Source organism: Vanellus vanellus, assembly GCF_965231255.1.
Source record: "Vanellus vanellus genome assembly, chromosome: 4".
Lineage (NCBI taxonomy): Eukaryota > Metazoa > Chordata > Aves > Charadriiformes > Charadriidae > Vanellus > Vanellus vanellus.
The window spans coordinates 67,919,059-67,936,495 of record NC_138909.1 but is presented as its reverse complement, the minus strand read 5'-3'; the positions used below and the strand labels follow the sequence as shown (position 1 = coordinate 67,936,495).

The 17,437-nt window shown below is 35.2% G+C and overlaps 1 protein-coding gene across 1 annotated transcript in view; it reads left to right on the top strand.

Moving 5' to 3' along the window:
* The window catches only part of ARAP2 (ArfGAP with RhoGAP domain, ankyrin repeat and PH domain 2), a 154,750-nt gene that overhangs the window by 25,719 nt on the left and 111,594 nt on the right, over positions 1–17,437 (top strand). The window contains exons 3-7 of the mRNA XM_082483122.1: positions 3,240–3,310; positions 4,221–4,300; positions 9,202–9,287; positions 10,096–10,452; positions 13,847–13,916. Of these exons, the coding sequence (XP_082339248.1) occupies positions 3,240–3,310; positions 4,221–4,300; positions 9,202–9,287; positions 10,096–10,452; positions 13,847–13,916 (664 nt within the window). The remainder of the gene's footprint in view (positions 1–3,239; positions 3,311–4,220; positions 4,301–9,201; positions 9,288–10,095; positions 10,453–13,846; positions 13,917–17,437) is intronic.

Sequence of the window (17,437 nt, the reverse complement as noted above, 5' to 3'; positions counted from 1 at the left end):
GAAGATACGCTGCGTTTGAGGGGGAAAATCAATAAATCAATAAAACAGATAATGGCGCTGGGCCTGAGCGGGCACTGTTTGTTTTCTGCAACTGACAGATCATATGGTTGAAACTTCTCGCTTGGTGCTGATATTCTTTAGACGCCATTTCTTAACATAAGAGCAGTCAGGATTGCTAATGAGATTCCAAAGCTGGGGCTGCCGTGTCTCTCTACTCTGTGTTCTATCACACAGAGCAAAGTTTTTTGGAGAAGCTGCACTCTCTCTTTTCCTACGGTCAAGCAACAGCATTAATTTACCTCTGCAAGCAGGCTGTGAACCCCAAAGCTCTAACACAGCATGCTAGAGCTCTTTTGACATGTTTGCATTATGGGAGGGTTAAGTCTTGAGGGAGATAGAAAAGAAAATGTGTTTTGAAGGAGTCTGAAAACAAAAGCTTCATTCATTTAAAACGCTCAGCAGATGAATGCCGTAAAGACTTTGAAGCAGTGACCGCTTGCGCTGACCTTTCTCCCTCACTGTATTTGCGAGGTGACAGGAGTATATTGAATAAAACAGCTCAGCTCAGCCCAGTGCGAAGCTCTCACCTTTCCAGTCTCTCAGCCTTTAGCGAGACCAGTCGCTGCCTCATCACACCCTTTCATCCTGTTTATGCATAAGGAAAGGGCGGTGAGGAAGAGTATGCAGCCTGCGCCGCATCCGGTACCTCTTAATATACGAAAATAGTGTGTCTTAACCTGCATGGTTGTAGAAAAGTGATCGTTTAATTGGAATTATTATATCTTTGTAAAATTGGCACACTTCATGACTGGCAGACTGCTTGCACTAACCTTCGTATGAAGACCAAAGTAAGGATCGTTAATCTGAAGTGGTATTAAATTTTGGAAACGGTTAAGGGAAGTCATAGATTTGTGTAAATATAAGAATTTTTTTTTTTTTCAATCTTATTTGCCCCCAAAGAAGTCTTCAGTATTTTTCTGCCTTTTAATCCAGGTATTCAATTTATACAATAACTAACTATTCTATTGAGCACTGACAAATTATTATAATTTTATATCTTGCACTGTATGTTGCTTGTTATACTTTCAAGCAGATATTCAAAGTAAGCTTATTCCATTTATTTTATACCTTGAGATAGTTTTTACTTGGTGTAAATTATAACTGTTTTCCAAAAATGACAAAAAGGTTTTATTTTTGATTGCTGGAAAATAAAAAAAAAGACTATGCTTTGATTATTAGCAGATTTTCTTGCCATGTATTCATACGTGTAGGTATATAATCAAAAAAGAATATCCAAGCCCTGAAAAATATATAAATTTAAAAAATATACGGGTATTTGTAAGCTGACTTCTTGTCTTTCATTTCCTAGTGAATTTATTTTCACGTATCGCTACTACCATTACCCACTTTTAAATCCATCCACCCTGAAACTAAGCCAATGACTCACTGTTTTACATAAGCAAGAAAACCATTCTTTTAAAAGTTCTTTGACTCAAAGTTGCTTATCTGTATCTCCAATTTATTTTAATGCTATTAATACCCTTAAGAAAGTCCAACCTAACCACAAAAAAAATCTAGTCTGTGTTGAAAAAGTTAGTTGGTTGGTTTTTTTGTAAGCATACCAAGTTCTTTAAAATCAGGTTAGTAGAAATGCATGAGGTTAGTTTGCTAACATAGCTTCAAAAGATGTAACTACATCAATTTTAGTAAAATGTGTGAAGAAACACATTTTGAAAGTATTTGCTGTGTATTTTTTGTAATTGTAACCCCGGAGGGTAAACAACTATGTATGGGAGGTAGGCCATGATCCACCTTAAGTGGCCAAACTCACCCTGTGTTTTCCAAAACCAGGATTTTACAAAATATCCTTGCGGTACTTAATTGATGGAACTTGGATAACATTTGAAATGTCAAGTAACTTCAGAAGGTGCGGCTTCTGTCTTGAATTTAGTAATTTGCTTGGGGCAGATTTAGACGTGGATTAAAAATGATATGAAATAGTAGTTCATAAGCCTATGCCTTCTGTCATAGAGAAACATCCGCCTGTTACATGGAGTAATTCAGCTTGGACTTCATGGGACAGTATTTCTAAAGTTTTGAATATAGCTAATCTTAAAAAAATAAAATTTCTCTATGTCTAGTGAGGAATAAAAATTAGGAATATTGATATTTTTAGTAAAAAATACTTGTCTTTGGCTTTGAAGGATGGAGGACCTGCAGACTGTTAGGAAAACTTCAAGGATCTTGTATGGCATTTATCAAGCAATGAAGCTCTATAAGGATGCACGAGGATCTGCATCACTGTTATTTCAAGCAGAGAAAATGAAATTAAGAGAAAAAAACCCTAATTATTCATATTAGAGGAAATCAGAGCTTGGCTGAAAACAGCTCTAATACAAACTGCTAGAGTAGTGATTATGTGTCAGAACTGTACTAATCCAGGCATGTTTATTCCTCTGTGGTTATTCTAAAGCTGCTATCTCAGCCTGAAATCACAATAATAATAATTAAAGAAACGTGATCCTTAGCAGCATGGTGAGTGCCACTATACATGAAATTGGTGGTGTGCTGGCCCCTAAGTATTTCAGCAATAATAAAATAATTTTTCTGTTGTGTATGGGGATACATTCTTACCTACCTACAGAATGTTCGGTGGTAGTCGCAGGCAGTTGCAATGCAATGTCGTTTAGTTATCGGATTGAAAACATTCTGGGAAAAGTCTCACCTTAGGAAATCAAAACTTTACAGCAAATTCTACAGTGATTGAGAGCATGTTTTGTTTGGACTTGCGTGCCCAGACTCCCTTTCAGCTTAATGTTAAATTAGACTTTCATAGTGCATCCTTCTTTAAATGTGGTCTTTGGTAACCAGTGTGAACAAGAAGGAGGGTAAAGGGTGGGGGATCTCCATGCTTCCCAGAAATATAAGTGTATCATAAGGTCAATTCAAAATGGAAAAAAAAAAAAACCCAAACCAAAAAAAAAAAACAACCCCAAACCAAAACAAAAAAACCCAAAACAAACTCAAGATGTGTGCTAAGATCAGAGAAGTATTCAGTGTCATAAAGGGAGGAAAACACATTGTTGAATGACTTTTAAATTAAATCGGAAATTTTCCCAAGACTTGAAATTGACTATTTGTATATAATTGTAATGGTTTAACTGCATAAGATTTTTTTTTTTTGCTCCAATCTAGAAAATTTCACTGAATGTTTTATTTTATGCTTTGTTTTGTTCAAGTTCCCTTCAGAAAAGAAGAAATGTGGATCTTGTAAATATTTCTTGCACTGGGAGGCAAATTTCACAAAACAGTGAGTTAAGCATGCTGTATTTACATCTTGAATATTGATGAAAAAGAAACTTCAAAGTGATGTATGTAATAGCAGAACACTTAACCACTTCTGTGTTTTTACTTAGCTTTTGTTTACAAGCTAATAAAATGAGAATTAGAAAATCCAGTATTTAAACCTCATTTATTTTAAAATACTGTTTTAGACTACAGTATTTTGAGTTTCTAAGATTAGATCCAGATTTTTTTTAAGCAGAGTTAACTTTTTCTTGAAAGATAAAAAGAGCGTATTCTTGACTGATGCTGCATAATTTGTTAGTTAGAGCTCATAGCTCCAGGAAATAACAGGAAATTAATTGTATTAAATAGTTTACTGGAAGAGTTTAGAAGTCTTGTGCAGTCAGTTGTAAACAAAAAGTTCTTTCATACTCTAGAGGTATGTCTTGTTTGCAGTCATACATATTAGTTTCAAGCAAATACTTGGTCTCAAAATGAAGATTGTGCACAAATGAGTTTTTGTGCGTTTTGTTATTGGTTGTTTTTTTTTTTTTTTTTTTTAAAGTCAGAATAAAGGACACTTTGGAGCTATTGCTTCTAAAAGTATGCAACAAAAGGTGTTTTTTTTTTTTTAACTTAATGCAGGGTAGGAAAGAAGAAAATGCCTGTATGCAAGTTATATCCAAATTATATAGTAATAGTAGTAACGTCTGAGTAGGTAGTATCTGATGGAGGGAAAAGAGGTGTTTGGAGTTCAGTTAGGAATGTGAAGTTGTTTCTTGTTTTCCTTTTTTTTTTTTTTTTTTTTTTTTTCCCTGAGAAGGACAGAGAAATCACAAGCTGACAACTCTGTGTCCCTTGTTGATTTTATTATTACTTTAGCAGAGCATTGCACTGTGTGACTCTGTATTTATTTATTTTTTTTTTGCTTTAAGAAATGTTCACAGAAGAAAAGCCACCCATCATCTCTCCATATGGGGAAACCTTTATTTGTGACAACCCTGAACGTGCTAAAGTAAGTTGAGAAGTCTGGATATAAATGGTCTATCTTCACTTTAGTCTTCATGTTATGTATTTTTTTTATTGCCCTTAAATATTTTTTTCCTCTGCTTTTTCAGTTCCCAGTACCTTTTCTGTCTTTTTAGGTATACGCAAAGGGTTTATAGTATAAATATTTGTGGACTAGTGACTATTCTTAATCTTGATACACTTTGTACTGTTCAATAGTAATAGAAAGCTGTGGTGTGTGTTGGTTGGGGTTTTTTGGTTTTCTTTTTTAAAACATAAGAGAGATAACTGACTTGTGGTGGTTTGTTTGTCTGAGGGTTTTTTTGTTGGTTTTTTTTTTTGTTGTTGTTGTTGTTTTTATTTTTTATGCCCAGAGCTGTCATATCAAATGCAAAACAGTTACAGATAATTGCAGGCTACGTTGATGCCTTCCTTTTACCCTCTTAGGTACAGTGGTATATTGTAATACTTTCTGCCTAAGTGAGGTTAAGTGGTCGAAAACCATTAGGATTGACTAGTAAAGGTAAAAGTGGCTTTTCTGACTTCTGATAATTGCAGGTAAAGACTGGGCATCTCTACACAGGCTTGTGTATATCCTATGGAAACAGCTTACATGTTAGCTTAGATGGTCAGGTTTGGCCATACCCTTTTCTGATTCCTGTCTATGAAAGTTCTCAGTGCTTCTGATATTTTTCTGCATCCCCTAAACTTGCTGTATACCCAGAAGGTCACTTTTGTTGTAGGATTCTCTGAAGTGAACACTTTTGTTGGGATCAGTAATTGATGGTATGAATACCGTAGATGGCATGTGGACCGACTTCTGAATCATGTGGAGATCTGGGAGGTAAATTAGCTTAGTGAGGCATCTGCCAAATGCTGTGAATCCCAGCTCCTGCTTCTTTCTCAGTGGGGTGCAGACCAGAAATTGTTGATTCTCTAATTGCTTATACTTGTCCCAGCCGATCTCAAGCCATTGAGTTAGAGACAACAGTAAATTATTCTTACTTTCTGTCCTGGACTTCACTCTAATGTTTCATTTTTTAAACTATTGAGTAAAATGAAAGCTCCTCCAATGGATGCCTAGGATTTTTTTTTTTTTTTTTACCCAATTTAATACTTTCAGAATTGGTCAGTGAAAATAAAAGGCTCAAATTCCATCTTCTAATGGGAGGAGTTTTAGAAGCATAAAAATAATCTCTATTTTTGGTGTGTACTTTCTTTTCTTTGGAAATATGTTGTGCTTTTTTTTTTGTTCTTGCTGACTTTTTAAGGAGGTACTCAAATTCATGTCTTGTTTCTCCTTCGAGTTCTTATCTGCACACAGAAGTGACTTAAGCTTTTTTTTTCTTTCCTTGTGTACAGTGTGTTGTCTGTGCCAGTTATTGTTGTCTGTTCCAATGTCTTTTTAAAAATTCAAAATTTAACTTCTTTGTAATTAGTTCAATGGCATAAGCAGGTTTTCTAGAAAAAGTTCCCTAGCCGCCTTGTTAATTCTTAGCATTATTCTGTATGTTTCATTAAAATGGTTGTAAAAAAGCAAATCCAGGAAGGTTGTCAGCAATCCTTCTTATCTTACAAAGGCACCAAATACAAAAATAACATGCTGTTAAACTGGATTAACTTCTTGAAATAAAATTACTATTTCTGTTGGTTGTAGAATTACAATTAATGTAGTATATTATAACATGCTTGCCCTCATCTGAAGATTTGGATTTTAATTATCACTTATGTGTAAGTGAACAGTTTTTTGGGTTATATTTATCACATGCCTGTTGGATACTTCAGAGTTAATTCTGGTTCCATTAGAACTTAATTGCAGACAAAGGTCATAAAGAAGAACCATAAAACAAAGATACATGTCACTCTCAGATTTTTTTTTTTTTCAGTAGGTGTCAAGTATCCTAGGAACAAAGAGGAAAGTTTAGATAATGCTGTAAAGTATATGAGATTTTAGGACTTGTAGCTACTGCTTCTCTTTAAAAGATGACCTCACATGAGAACACAGTTTGTCAGTATACCAGAAAATGTAGCAAATTATTACACTGACTGACTGAAGTTTGTTCTAAGGGCTTGTAAGTTGGCCATTACCCTCCTTCCTGTTGGTGTAAAGACGGAAAGGCTTCTATAGGCTTTTATAAAGGGAGTGTCTGTAGACATAGGTAATGAGTCACCCCAGACGGTAAGCGTGAGAGAGCAGGGAATTAAGGTTATGAAGAAAATATGCCTGTGGCTTAGGTCAGGAAGAAAGACAGCTAGAAGCAGAAATCTCTAAAGGGCAACCTGAAGAAAGAACTTTTTTTTTAATATTGATTTAAAAATAACACAAATAAAAATCCAAATGTTTTCAGCTGATTTATTGTTGTGTCCAACTGAAGAGTCAAGTATATTAGAATTTCTTCACAGAAAAACGGAATTCTAATGAGTTCAGGCCTCTAGAGTGAACTATCGGCTTTATTTCTTGCTGTAGACTGTCAGACTAAAGTAAACAGGCATATTGAGTTCAGTAAACTATGCGAGCTCCGAAGCATTGTGATACTGTGGAATGCTGGCCACATTGCAAATCTTGCCACTTTAAAATAAGAACCCTTAGTATTTTAAAAGGAGGAGTTTATCTTTATGGAGCTGTTATAAAATTGTATTGCCAGACCATCATTCAAGAATCAGCCTGTGGAGAACTGTGTGACATTAGCTTTAATAGAAGATAAGGGCAGTATCTCCTAAGGAAGATGCCTGTCCTGAATAGCATTGAGTCTTTGTTTAATGGAGCCTCAGTCCCGATACTCTTCATGCAGTCTATGTTTTAGCATTCAGCTTTCCTGACTTGCTGTTGTGATCAAGACTACCTGTTAGAAAAATCTAAACCCAAAAATTTATCTGAATTACTTCCTGTTCAAAAGTAGAGGATTTTTGTACAAGGCTGCAAGTAGGCAGTTCCATCTGTCTGGGATCCAGGAGCCAGATTTCCTGTGCGTAAGAACAGTACATATTTAGAGACAGTTTCTGTGTAATATATATACCTATCTCTTAAGAAATGCTTCTCTTATAAAGGTGTCTGTAGGAGAAAATGCTGCTGCCAACTACCTTTGCATAATACCCTCGAGATTTGCAGGAGGTGGGAGTTTTGTCTTGTGTCGAGTCTAAACGTCTTGCAGAGTAATTCTGGAACACATTGGAAATGTTCAGGATTTAATTTGGGTGAAATATGTGTCTTTGAACAAATAGAACTCTCTGTCCCCACAACCTACGTTCGTTTGTGGACTTCTGCATTTTAAAATCTGCTAGCAATAAAAATGCATTTCTTGATTATTACTTGGAAGTTCTCAGGTTCCCTGAATTCACTTGCCCAAGTGCTGAAGATTGTGGAGTGGGCAAAAACTGGACAAAAAACTTTTTAAAAAAAAAAAAAAAAGTACTGGTTCATGAGAGGAAGGATGAGGATACTACCACATAACTACAGTGGGTATGGTTTGCAGTTGCATCATGATAAAGAAATGAGGATAAAAGATACTGACCGTTTTTACTCTGAACATGCTTTCTGGGTGATATCAGCCTCTTGACCATTGCGTAGAAGGAGGACACTGCCATTTCCCCTCCTTTTGTGAGGTTTCAGTCAATCCAAGCATTTGATAAGCAGTGGACAGGTTGCTTTTGAGTTTTCTGTTTAGTTTGTTTACACGGTGTAAAGATGTTCTGTTATTCAATTTATATTTTTTTTTGTCTAATCCTTGATGCTACAACATGGTCAATAGTGTGGTATGTGGGTGGTGGTGGTTGTTTTTTGGTAGTTGGTGGTGTTTGTTTTTGTTGGTTTTTTTTTTTTTTTTTTTATAATGGATCTGGCTGGCAGAGGAAGGCAGACTGTTCACCTAGGTTTATGCTAGCAGCAGCCTGTGATTTCCACAATTTTTGCTGCAGTGTACATGTGCTCAGCTTTGGGCTATGTGCTTTTTTTAAGCTTGCCTTTTCATGTTGCCACGGTACAGCCCTCAAGTACAAGATGAGGTCCTGCCACTCAGAAAACAAATGGCAACTGTTGTGAAAGCTTACCCGCTTTTTTCTGCCACCGTTCAGTTTCATGACATACACATCAAAGCTTAAATGAGTAAATTAAAATGCTTCCATCAGAAAGCACAAAGATGTTCATTTTCATTTGGGTGGGTTTTTTTTTGTTTTTGGTTCTGGGTTTTTTTTTTTCAGAGGAAAGACAAGTATTGAGAAGCTTGGTAATGCAATATGATTGTCAGATCAAGTATGGGAAGTGTGAAATGTGATGTTCTTGAACAGTGTAAACTTTGACATTTTGTACATTTCAAGCAGTTTGTGATAAAGATTTCTAAACAAACGTTAATAAATGTGCCTTTTAGGAAGAAGAGCTTGGCAAGAAAATGAGAGATATATTCGATATGGCTGAGTTCAGTCTTACTGTAGGAATTTGAATTTACCATTGTTTTATCTTTAGTGTACCATGAAGGCTGTACATTTAATTCAGAGAAGAAGCATTGATTTGAAAGGTAGGCTAGCAGTGGCAAATCATAAATAGTATACTTAACATGCATGCAACACATGGCTCTTGAGCTTAGAAAATTTTAGGGTAAAAATAATATTTAGTTGTGCTTCAAGAAAAATTGGAGCACTGATATTTCTACACACTCAATTTCTCTAATTCATTTGTGTCGGGTATTTTGGATTATACTCGTGTTTTATCTGACTTACTATTTAAAAAGGAAGCACTGAAAATAACATTTCTTGAAATACTTAAAAACATGATCTTTCAAATGCATATATGAAAATGGGGCAAAGAATAGCTTTGCAAGTTAGGCTGCTGTTTGTGTGTGATTTATGTCTACAGTAACTTACATCACTTACTACTTCAGTACAAATGTTGGTTACAATATATTTCTTTTCTAGGAACTTCATGGAGATGAATTCGTGGCATATGAAAATAAATTGGATCTAGGAATGAATGAAGAGTATTCTTCTTTCAAGAATCCATGGTATTAAATAAGAGTTATAGAGAAATTCAAAATGTAAAGAGGAAAGAGTTATTTACTGATATCACAAGTAGATTTCTACCTCTGAAGGGACAACCATGACTATATATATATTTTATTTTTTTTTTCCCTATTTGAGCCTTTACCCCGTGCTATAGGAGGTGAAGTTTGGCTCTGTGGCTGTCCTGAGGCTGTCTAACCCAGGTTGCAGAGTCTTTAGTGGATTTGGAAGATGTCCCTCTTTTCCCCAGTCAGAACAAGGAAGACACAAGTTTTATTCTTGTGTCTCGTAGCTAACCATGTCCGAGTACTTTCATATTCTAATTCCTCATTAGAAAAAACAAACAAACAAACAAACTACAAAACTAAACTATTCTCTTCCCCTGTCATGAGGCAGTGGCCAGAGGTTTGATGTAATGGGAACTAATGTGCTCCTTAAGTCCCAGTCTGTACCTGGCTTCTATTTAGGTGGGAGAGGGAAGAGACAGGTGATATTGCAAGTTTTCAAAGTAATAAAATGAATGAAGATTGTTTTCTGAGGAAGGAGAATTTATTTAAAATTTTTGTTCAGGCTTCTAAAGGAACCGGCAAATGTTAGTTTGCTACCAGTCCTGTTGAATGCAGAAAGTAGGATTCAGTATGGTCGTAGTTATAAGATACATTGTATTTAGCATGTCTGTGGTTATTGCAATATTTAAATAAGTTATAAACATATTTATAATGTCTTACCCATATTTGTTCTAATTAATAACTTTATGTATTTGTGCATTGTAGCAATACGTTAAGAGTAAAATGCACCTTTTCTTTCTAGTTCCTTTAATAATCAGGAAGAGAAGACAAAGGAATCTGCAAAAAATGAATCTCTATCCCAGGAAAACAAATCATTAGCACTAGAAGAATCTGAAAGTGAATCTGTATATTCTCTTGTGGAACAATGTTCTTTGCCTTTAAAGAAAAAGAAAAATAAAGCCAAAACACACTCAGCATCTTGTAGTAAGATGCAAAGTAGAGATTCTGATCGCTTGGTCAGTGAACAAATGCATTTTCAGCAATTTGATGGACATCAAACTTCGATTGGAAATGAATCAATAGCACCATATGCTTGTTTTTATGGACCATCGGTAAAGAAGGTTAAAGCAGGATGGCTGGATAAATTATCCCCTCAAGGGTATGGTATTTGCAGTCATTACCGTGTAATAGTGAAGGTGTACGTTTGCATGGCAGATCTTAAGTTTGTATTTGGTCACTGCTTACTATTTGGGGTGGGAAAGGGAACTGTTTCTCTTGCAAGAGCATAGGATTCTTCTGAATTCTTAGTTTTTAATGACGTTACCTATTCTGAAGTTTATTTAGGAGGCACACCCAGGAAAAATATTTTTATTAAAAATGTTGATTGCCACTCATGAGCTGTAGCAGAAAGCTACAGAATTAATTTGTAGCAATATTTCCAATATGTGCAGTTTCGATGATTTTCTGTGGGCCACGAAGTAAGTGAAAACAAACTCTGATTTGGAAATACTACTTTACCAATTTGCCCGTGGATGTATAAATTAATAATTACTGCAAGTAGAGATCCTGTTGGGTTTAGAATGGTGTGTATAAGCTGAGTTTTGAGTTTAGAAATGCAGTTAAGGTGAATTGTCTCCTAGTTTAGTTTATTGGTGTGTGTAAAGTTTGATGGGAGGAATCTGAGCCCAAGTCTTGCTTTAAGATTTCAAATAATGAAGAGGCGAGAATAACACAATAGAAAGATAATAGACTCTTTGCCACATTTGTAGGTAAGAAAAAATTAAAAAGTCTTATGTTTAATTTCTGTTACTTTTTGAAGTTTTTCTTAATTGTTTTATTTTAACATACTTTAAATTCCAGCTCCTCTTAGATTGTTTTACACTAAAGAGCACTCCATTACCAGATCATCCCTTCATAAATACTTGCAAGCTCTGATGAAATTCTTCAAACCTCCTTCTTAATAAACTGAATAGTCTATTCTTCATTTTAAATTGTAGTTTCAAGTTCTCCAGTTGTTCTTATGACTTTCTTCTGAATTCCTTTTTGTATTGAAAGTGGCACGATTTTCCTTTTTAAGTCTATTTCTGATCTTCATTAATCCTTGGCATCTAGAAATTAAAGCTGTTGTCCTTGTTAATGCTGTAATACATCTATTTTACTGTACTTCTACTCAAGTCTTAGTAGTTCTGCGTTCTTTGTCCTTAGGACTGTATGTTCATTTACACTGAAAGGTGATACTAAACTGTTTGGCCTTTCCTTTCGTTATTTGTAGCCATAATAATCATCACTACTCATTGACTAGTATAGCAATTAGATATTTTTTTTTCAGTTCAGTGACAAAGTTATTGAATTAAATTAGTTGAGAATACAATCTGGTTTGAGCCCACTGGAAGGAGCTCTATTGTACAGCAATTTCCATTTTTTTTGTTGAGTTCTGATTTAGCAAGTTTTAATTTGTTGTGATTTGGGCTTTATTGGTGTTGATACAGTGATACATTGTTCAAGCTGAATAACAAGAAGGAATAAATCTGGTTTAATAAACCTATTTTACCATTTTGGAATTTCAATCTGCTGAAACTTTTTTTAAATTGTTTCAAAAGTTTCATGCACATTTATGGATTGTCATTGTTTACTTTTGCTAATGAACCAAAGAATAATTATACATAGAGTCAAAAGACTTTTCCCCAGGATAATATCCATTTGCACATCTCTCTTTGAGAATTGTTAGTGCATTGACTTCTCAGAGAGCTGCAGTTAGCTGTAACTTTTGTTTTATTTCACTTATAGGATTTTTTTTTTTTTTTAAACAACACGTTTGGCAGTTAGCTAATAGAGTGATTAAAAAGTATAGTTCTTGATTCTGGTTGACTCGTTTTGTGCTGTTTGAAGGAAGAGAGTTGCAAACAAAGTGGGAAGGCTTTAGATAAAGTACTGTGTGAGAATATATTGTTTGAAAAAGATAATGAGTTAACCACAAAATTAGTACTGTTTAGGACTGGGTAGAACAGTTGCAGGGTCAGTAGCCTTGAGCCAGTGATATTCCTTGGCTAAATTTCAAGGCCTTTTTCTTAAGCTTGGTTTAATGAATACTACTTTTTTTTTTGGTTCTCTTTCTTACAATACCATTTCTCAATTATCTGAAGACTTAAAGAAACCAACCAATGGGGGAAATTTTTTTTTTTTTTTTTCATCCCTTAAAGCACTGTCACATTTTTATTTCGGTTCCTGCCAACTGAAAGTTTCTTTCTCTTCTCTTCCCCCCCTGCTTCTGTTCTTTTTATAGAGCTCCCATTTACACTTGGCACTTTGTGTCTCCTCAGGGGAATGAATATATACCTTTTTCTTAAGTTGCTATAAATTGTGCATTTAAAGTACAGCTTCTCTTTTTGGTTAACTCACTACAAATTACAAAGCCATTCAGTTTACTCACATTGTATATAGTACTTAGGTTCACTTTTTCTTCACTGCATCATCTTGAAGTTTTTTGATATTTTAATGGAAAATAGATTTTTGCATGGGCCTTTCCAGGTTATGAATAATGATGATTTATTGTAGTCGTATAATACAAGTTAATTAAGCCAGAACTGCTGTTTGATTAAAGTTTTGATAAACTATCACAGTCTACTAATCCTAAAACAGAACACTTATTTAGCAGGAAAGGAAATAATCTTGGGAAAAGAGATGTTAGAGCGGGGTCCTGTTCTTGCTTAATTAACTTATTTAATAGATTTTAGAATTGAAACTTTTATAGATGATAACTAATAGGCTGTCATCATTATTAATGAGCATAACAGACTACGTCAGGTTCGTGTAAAAATAATTTCTTAGGAGGTCCTTATAGAGCATGAGTTAACAGCAAGCTGAAATAATCAAATGAGCTTCTCATTAGTGATGTCCAGTTGATAACACAGATTGAAAATGAAGTTTTATGTTGTACTTGTTGAGTGATTTGGTGTGACCTCTATTTATTCATTGACCAGGGAAGAGAATGTTCAGGAGATTGAAGATACCATAGCCTGTAAACAGATGTCCTTCTCATAAACATGTTAATGAGGTGGTCATTTTAGGTTCTCAGCTTTCCTTTTTGGAAAGTATCTTACAGAGCTTGTAACACTTCAAGGTATGCTCTGTGTTCAGAATATTCCTTTGCCTCCAATGAAAATAGTTAGTTTCCATCCTTGTTAGTTTCAAGCAAAATTACATTATTTAAAGTTCTTTTACCTCTGTCACTTTGGATGTGATACAGAGCACATGGGGAGGAAACAGGGAGACAGGAAACTGAATTGATTAAAAACACGAAGACACTGATTTATAAAAGAAGTCCAGTAATACTGCACTTCTTATTTACAGATATTTTTATTGTATTTGAAATCAGCATTTTCCTTTTGAAAATATATGATAGGTCTAAGATGTATTTTAATTTTCAAAATGTTTAAGCTGAAACACAGGAAGCCAAACACAATTTGGACCTGTCTATAATATGTGCTTGAGACGTTCTTAAAAGCCAGTAACTTGTGTTTATAATTTTAAGTTTATTAATTTTTGATTCACAGCAAACGTATGTTTCAGAAGCGCTGGGTTAAGTTTGATGGAGACAGCATTTCTTATTACAATAATGAAAAGGTAAGTGACATGTTTTTGTTACGTTTGGGACAAAATGCATCTTTGTAGTACACACATTACCATGAAGAAATTCAGAAATAATTACAAATGAATATTCACCTTAAATTCATTTTAAATTGCAAAGTGCTAGTATGAGACACTATTAAATATTTTAAGGTGTCCTTGAGATCTTCACATATTGTTCATCTTCTTGTTTTCTAGTGGGGCTTGTATTCCTGACCTTTTCAGGTAGATGTCACCGGAACTTTTTACTTTATTGAAAGAGTGACACTGCTGCACTCTGCAAAACAGAACAGGATCATGCAAAACACATTTAAGAGATCCAGTGTTGTTTTGATGGTGGTCGCAAAATGTCTTGTCATGGAACCCCAGAATGCTGGAGATTTTGAGGGAGAAATTAAAACTTGCCTGGAAGACCTTTTAAAAACCAAAAAAACCCATACACTTGTCCCTTTCCTGTTTGTCTTCTAGGAATGATCACATATTATTGGGCTACGTTATGTTTGAATGGGTCTCTTTAAAATCGGCATAGTACTGTGATGTTCTTTCTTTCTGTACCTAAGGATTGAACCTTACTGAAACATTTGCAGACTCGTGAGTTGCTTTGATTAAAGTAGTTCGCTTCTGATACGTGATACAAAATGGTTTTGTAAATCACGGCATTCAAGAAAATGTGTATTCCATCTGTGAAACTGAAATTTACGAAAGGCTTATTTGACCTATTGATACTACTTTTTCACAAAAGAAACTACTTCTTTTTTTGTCTGTTTGTTTTGAGACCCGTCTTTAAACATGCTTTTCTTGTTTTCTTTTTTCTGTTTTGGTGAAAGATTTTTTTTTCTTTTATTTAATACACTCTAGACCACTAGGAAATTATTTTTTCTTTCACTCTATGATTAACTAATTTCTCTTCCTGGAAGAAATGAAATACTCCTTAGACTCAAAAGTGATAGATGATTGTACAATATGCATGTTAGGTGGAGATGAGGTTTTATGCATGTGTGGTATCTGAAATGTGGGAAAGCATTTCCTGTTAACAATGCATATTAAATTAGGAACAAAATACAATTTCAAGTAAAAGTTCCCGAGCAGTATGCTGGGTGGTAGTAACCAGTCAGAGTCCTATAGGTGCTTTATAGTATGCGCGCTCTTGGACCTATTTTAGCAGTTTATGATGGGAATAGAACTGAATTAGGAAAAGACTGCTTCTTTCCTCAGGGATCATAGAAATTAAGAACAAGCTCAAAAAATTATTTACATTGATCTTTATGCCTACTGATTAGGAACACGAAACAATCTGTTTTTACTTGTTTACTTTGCTTCACTCAAAGTTGAAGACATGATTTTGTAGATAAAGGGAACAATAGAATAACATTTGGATTTCGGTGACAAAAACTGCTACCCCTTTGTGGTATTCATCCCAGGGCTTCAGAGGAACAAAAAAGCAGGGTTAGTCATTAGGAAAGACTTGAAAAATATAGTGTTGGGATTTGCTTAACACTGTTTGTAGCATAATTAGGGAAAGAAATGCTAATACAGAATTTTAAATCTTGTATCTGCACTGGGGATTTTTAATTTTTTTTGAAGGTCACTGAAAAGGTTACTTGAAGGTCAATTACTCTAGAATAGTACTTGTTATATTCATCTGTCATACGAGATTCCAGAAATCTTCCCTTCTGCTTAGAGGAATATTTAGTGTGTCACATGATGCATAGAAAGCTACCAACTCTACATCATCATCTCTTTAAAAGGTCTCTGTGATCATCTAACCTATCAGGAGCTTGCAAAAGCTTTGGTCTGAAGCCTCTTTATCTCACTTTTCCTGGGATCTCAATACAAAACCTCCCTCCTGGAATGGAGAGAGGTGCTGGTTGGTCTGTGTATGTATACGGTTTGACCAAGTCTCGGTGTCTGACATGTTAACTTGATGACTCACATACAAAGAACTCTTTGTATGTCTGAGAACTGCGAGGCCTGAAGTAAGTTCTGGGAACTGAGGATTTGGTGCAACTCTGACTAACGTGCAGATAGGAGGAAAACATAGTTGGCTACCAATAGTTCTCAGTGCACAGTGGGATTGTGTTGGTGAGCAGTAGTGTCACTGGGGAACATGAGTTTTTGGTCAAGTGGTCTCTGCTGGATCACTGCTCGCACACCCAGAGTATTCATATTGCCTGGTAGATCCATACCAGCGTGTTATGTTGTTGCTTATGTGTTGTTACCTTGACATTGTGAGCAACTATTTGCAGACCCGTCAAGACCTGCATGCAGCTCAGGAGCCAGTTCTGGTAAAAGATAGGGATAGTTCATTGCAAGGCACTGGGTCCCTCTTTCTAGCTCGTGGCTAGCTATACATATATATATTTAAATTGGGAAGTTGTTTAAAATTTAGATCTTAATGGCAGCATCAGTCTATTCTAATGTGTGTTTGTCCAAGGATGTTCCGACACAGACAAGCATGTTACAAAGCAATTGCTATACTTTGGGTTTCACATATCAATTAAAAGTAGTTCTCAAAAGGAAACCAATCCATACTCGGATATTTTTTTTTTATTATTACAAGCAGAGAATGGTAGACTCGGGGGAAAGAAACTGTTTATTTTACCCAGAAACACTACAAATATTAAATACCAGTATTTGCCATTCAAATTAGGAACTTGAAAAGAGTGAGGTTCTCAAGAAGGGGAAGTATGCTACATGGCTAATGAAGAGTGAAACAAGTGGAGGATGGGGAGGGAAGACGCAGAGGGTAGTATTCCTGAAAACATGTACTTAGCCCATCTAAATGCTTCTCTGAATGATTTAAACCTTAATTTTCAGAATATTTCTCGCACCTTGATCTAGTTGTACGTCACCTTCCAATCAATAGAGATCTCTTCTTCGCTTTATGTCTGTATATATGAAAAAAATATTCAGTTTTCTACAAACAGCATCTGACCTAGAAATGATTTTTGTTTGAATCTGTGATGCTGCTCACTTCTTCTATGTTCATGGTCCTGAGCAAGTTGATGTGGTCAGATCAACATCCCGTGTGGTTTTGTCATAACAGAATGTGGTTAACTGAAGTGAGAGCAAACTGAACAGGGGAAGATAGAATTTGAGAATTCTTTTCAGCTGCCCAACGTGCACAGTTTTTGTTTCAAATTTCCTCCTACTTTTGGCAGGAGAACTCTAGTGCTCTAACATATGCTTTATAGTAAGGCAAAAACTGTGGATTCCATTGGAAGTTTTTATTTAAAAACATCTGAGGGTCCCTGACAAATATATTGGTGCTTTAGGAAAAAGTCTTGCCGTTTCATGTGGAGAAATTAAATATTTTTGTGTGCTATGTTGCATGTGAGCATAAAAAATAACAAAATTATCTGTGAAAGAGGTGAATCATTGTCATTCTTGAAATAGGTCATATTTAATCTGTTGTGGAAGGAAAGCCAAAGCAATGTAAAACGGTGTTTTCCAGGATCTTTAGCCCAGCTCTGGAACACAACTGTCAAGGAGAACTCTGTTGGGCTGTATTTGAAAAT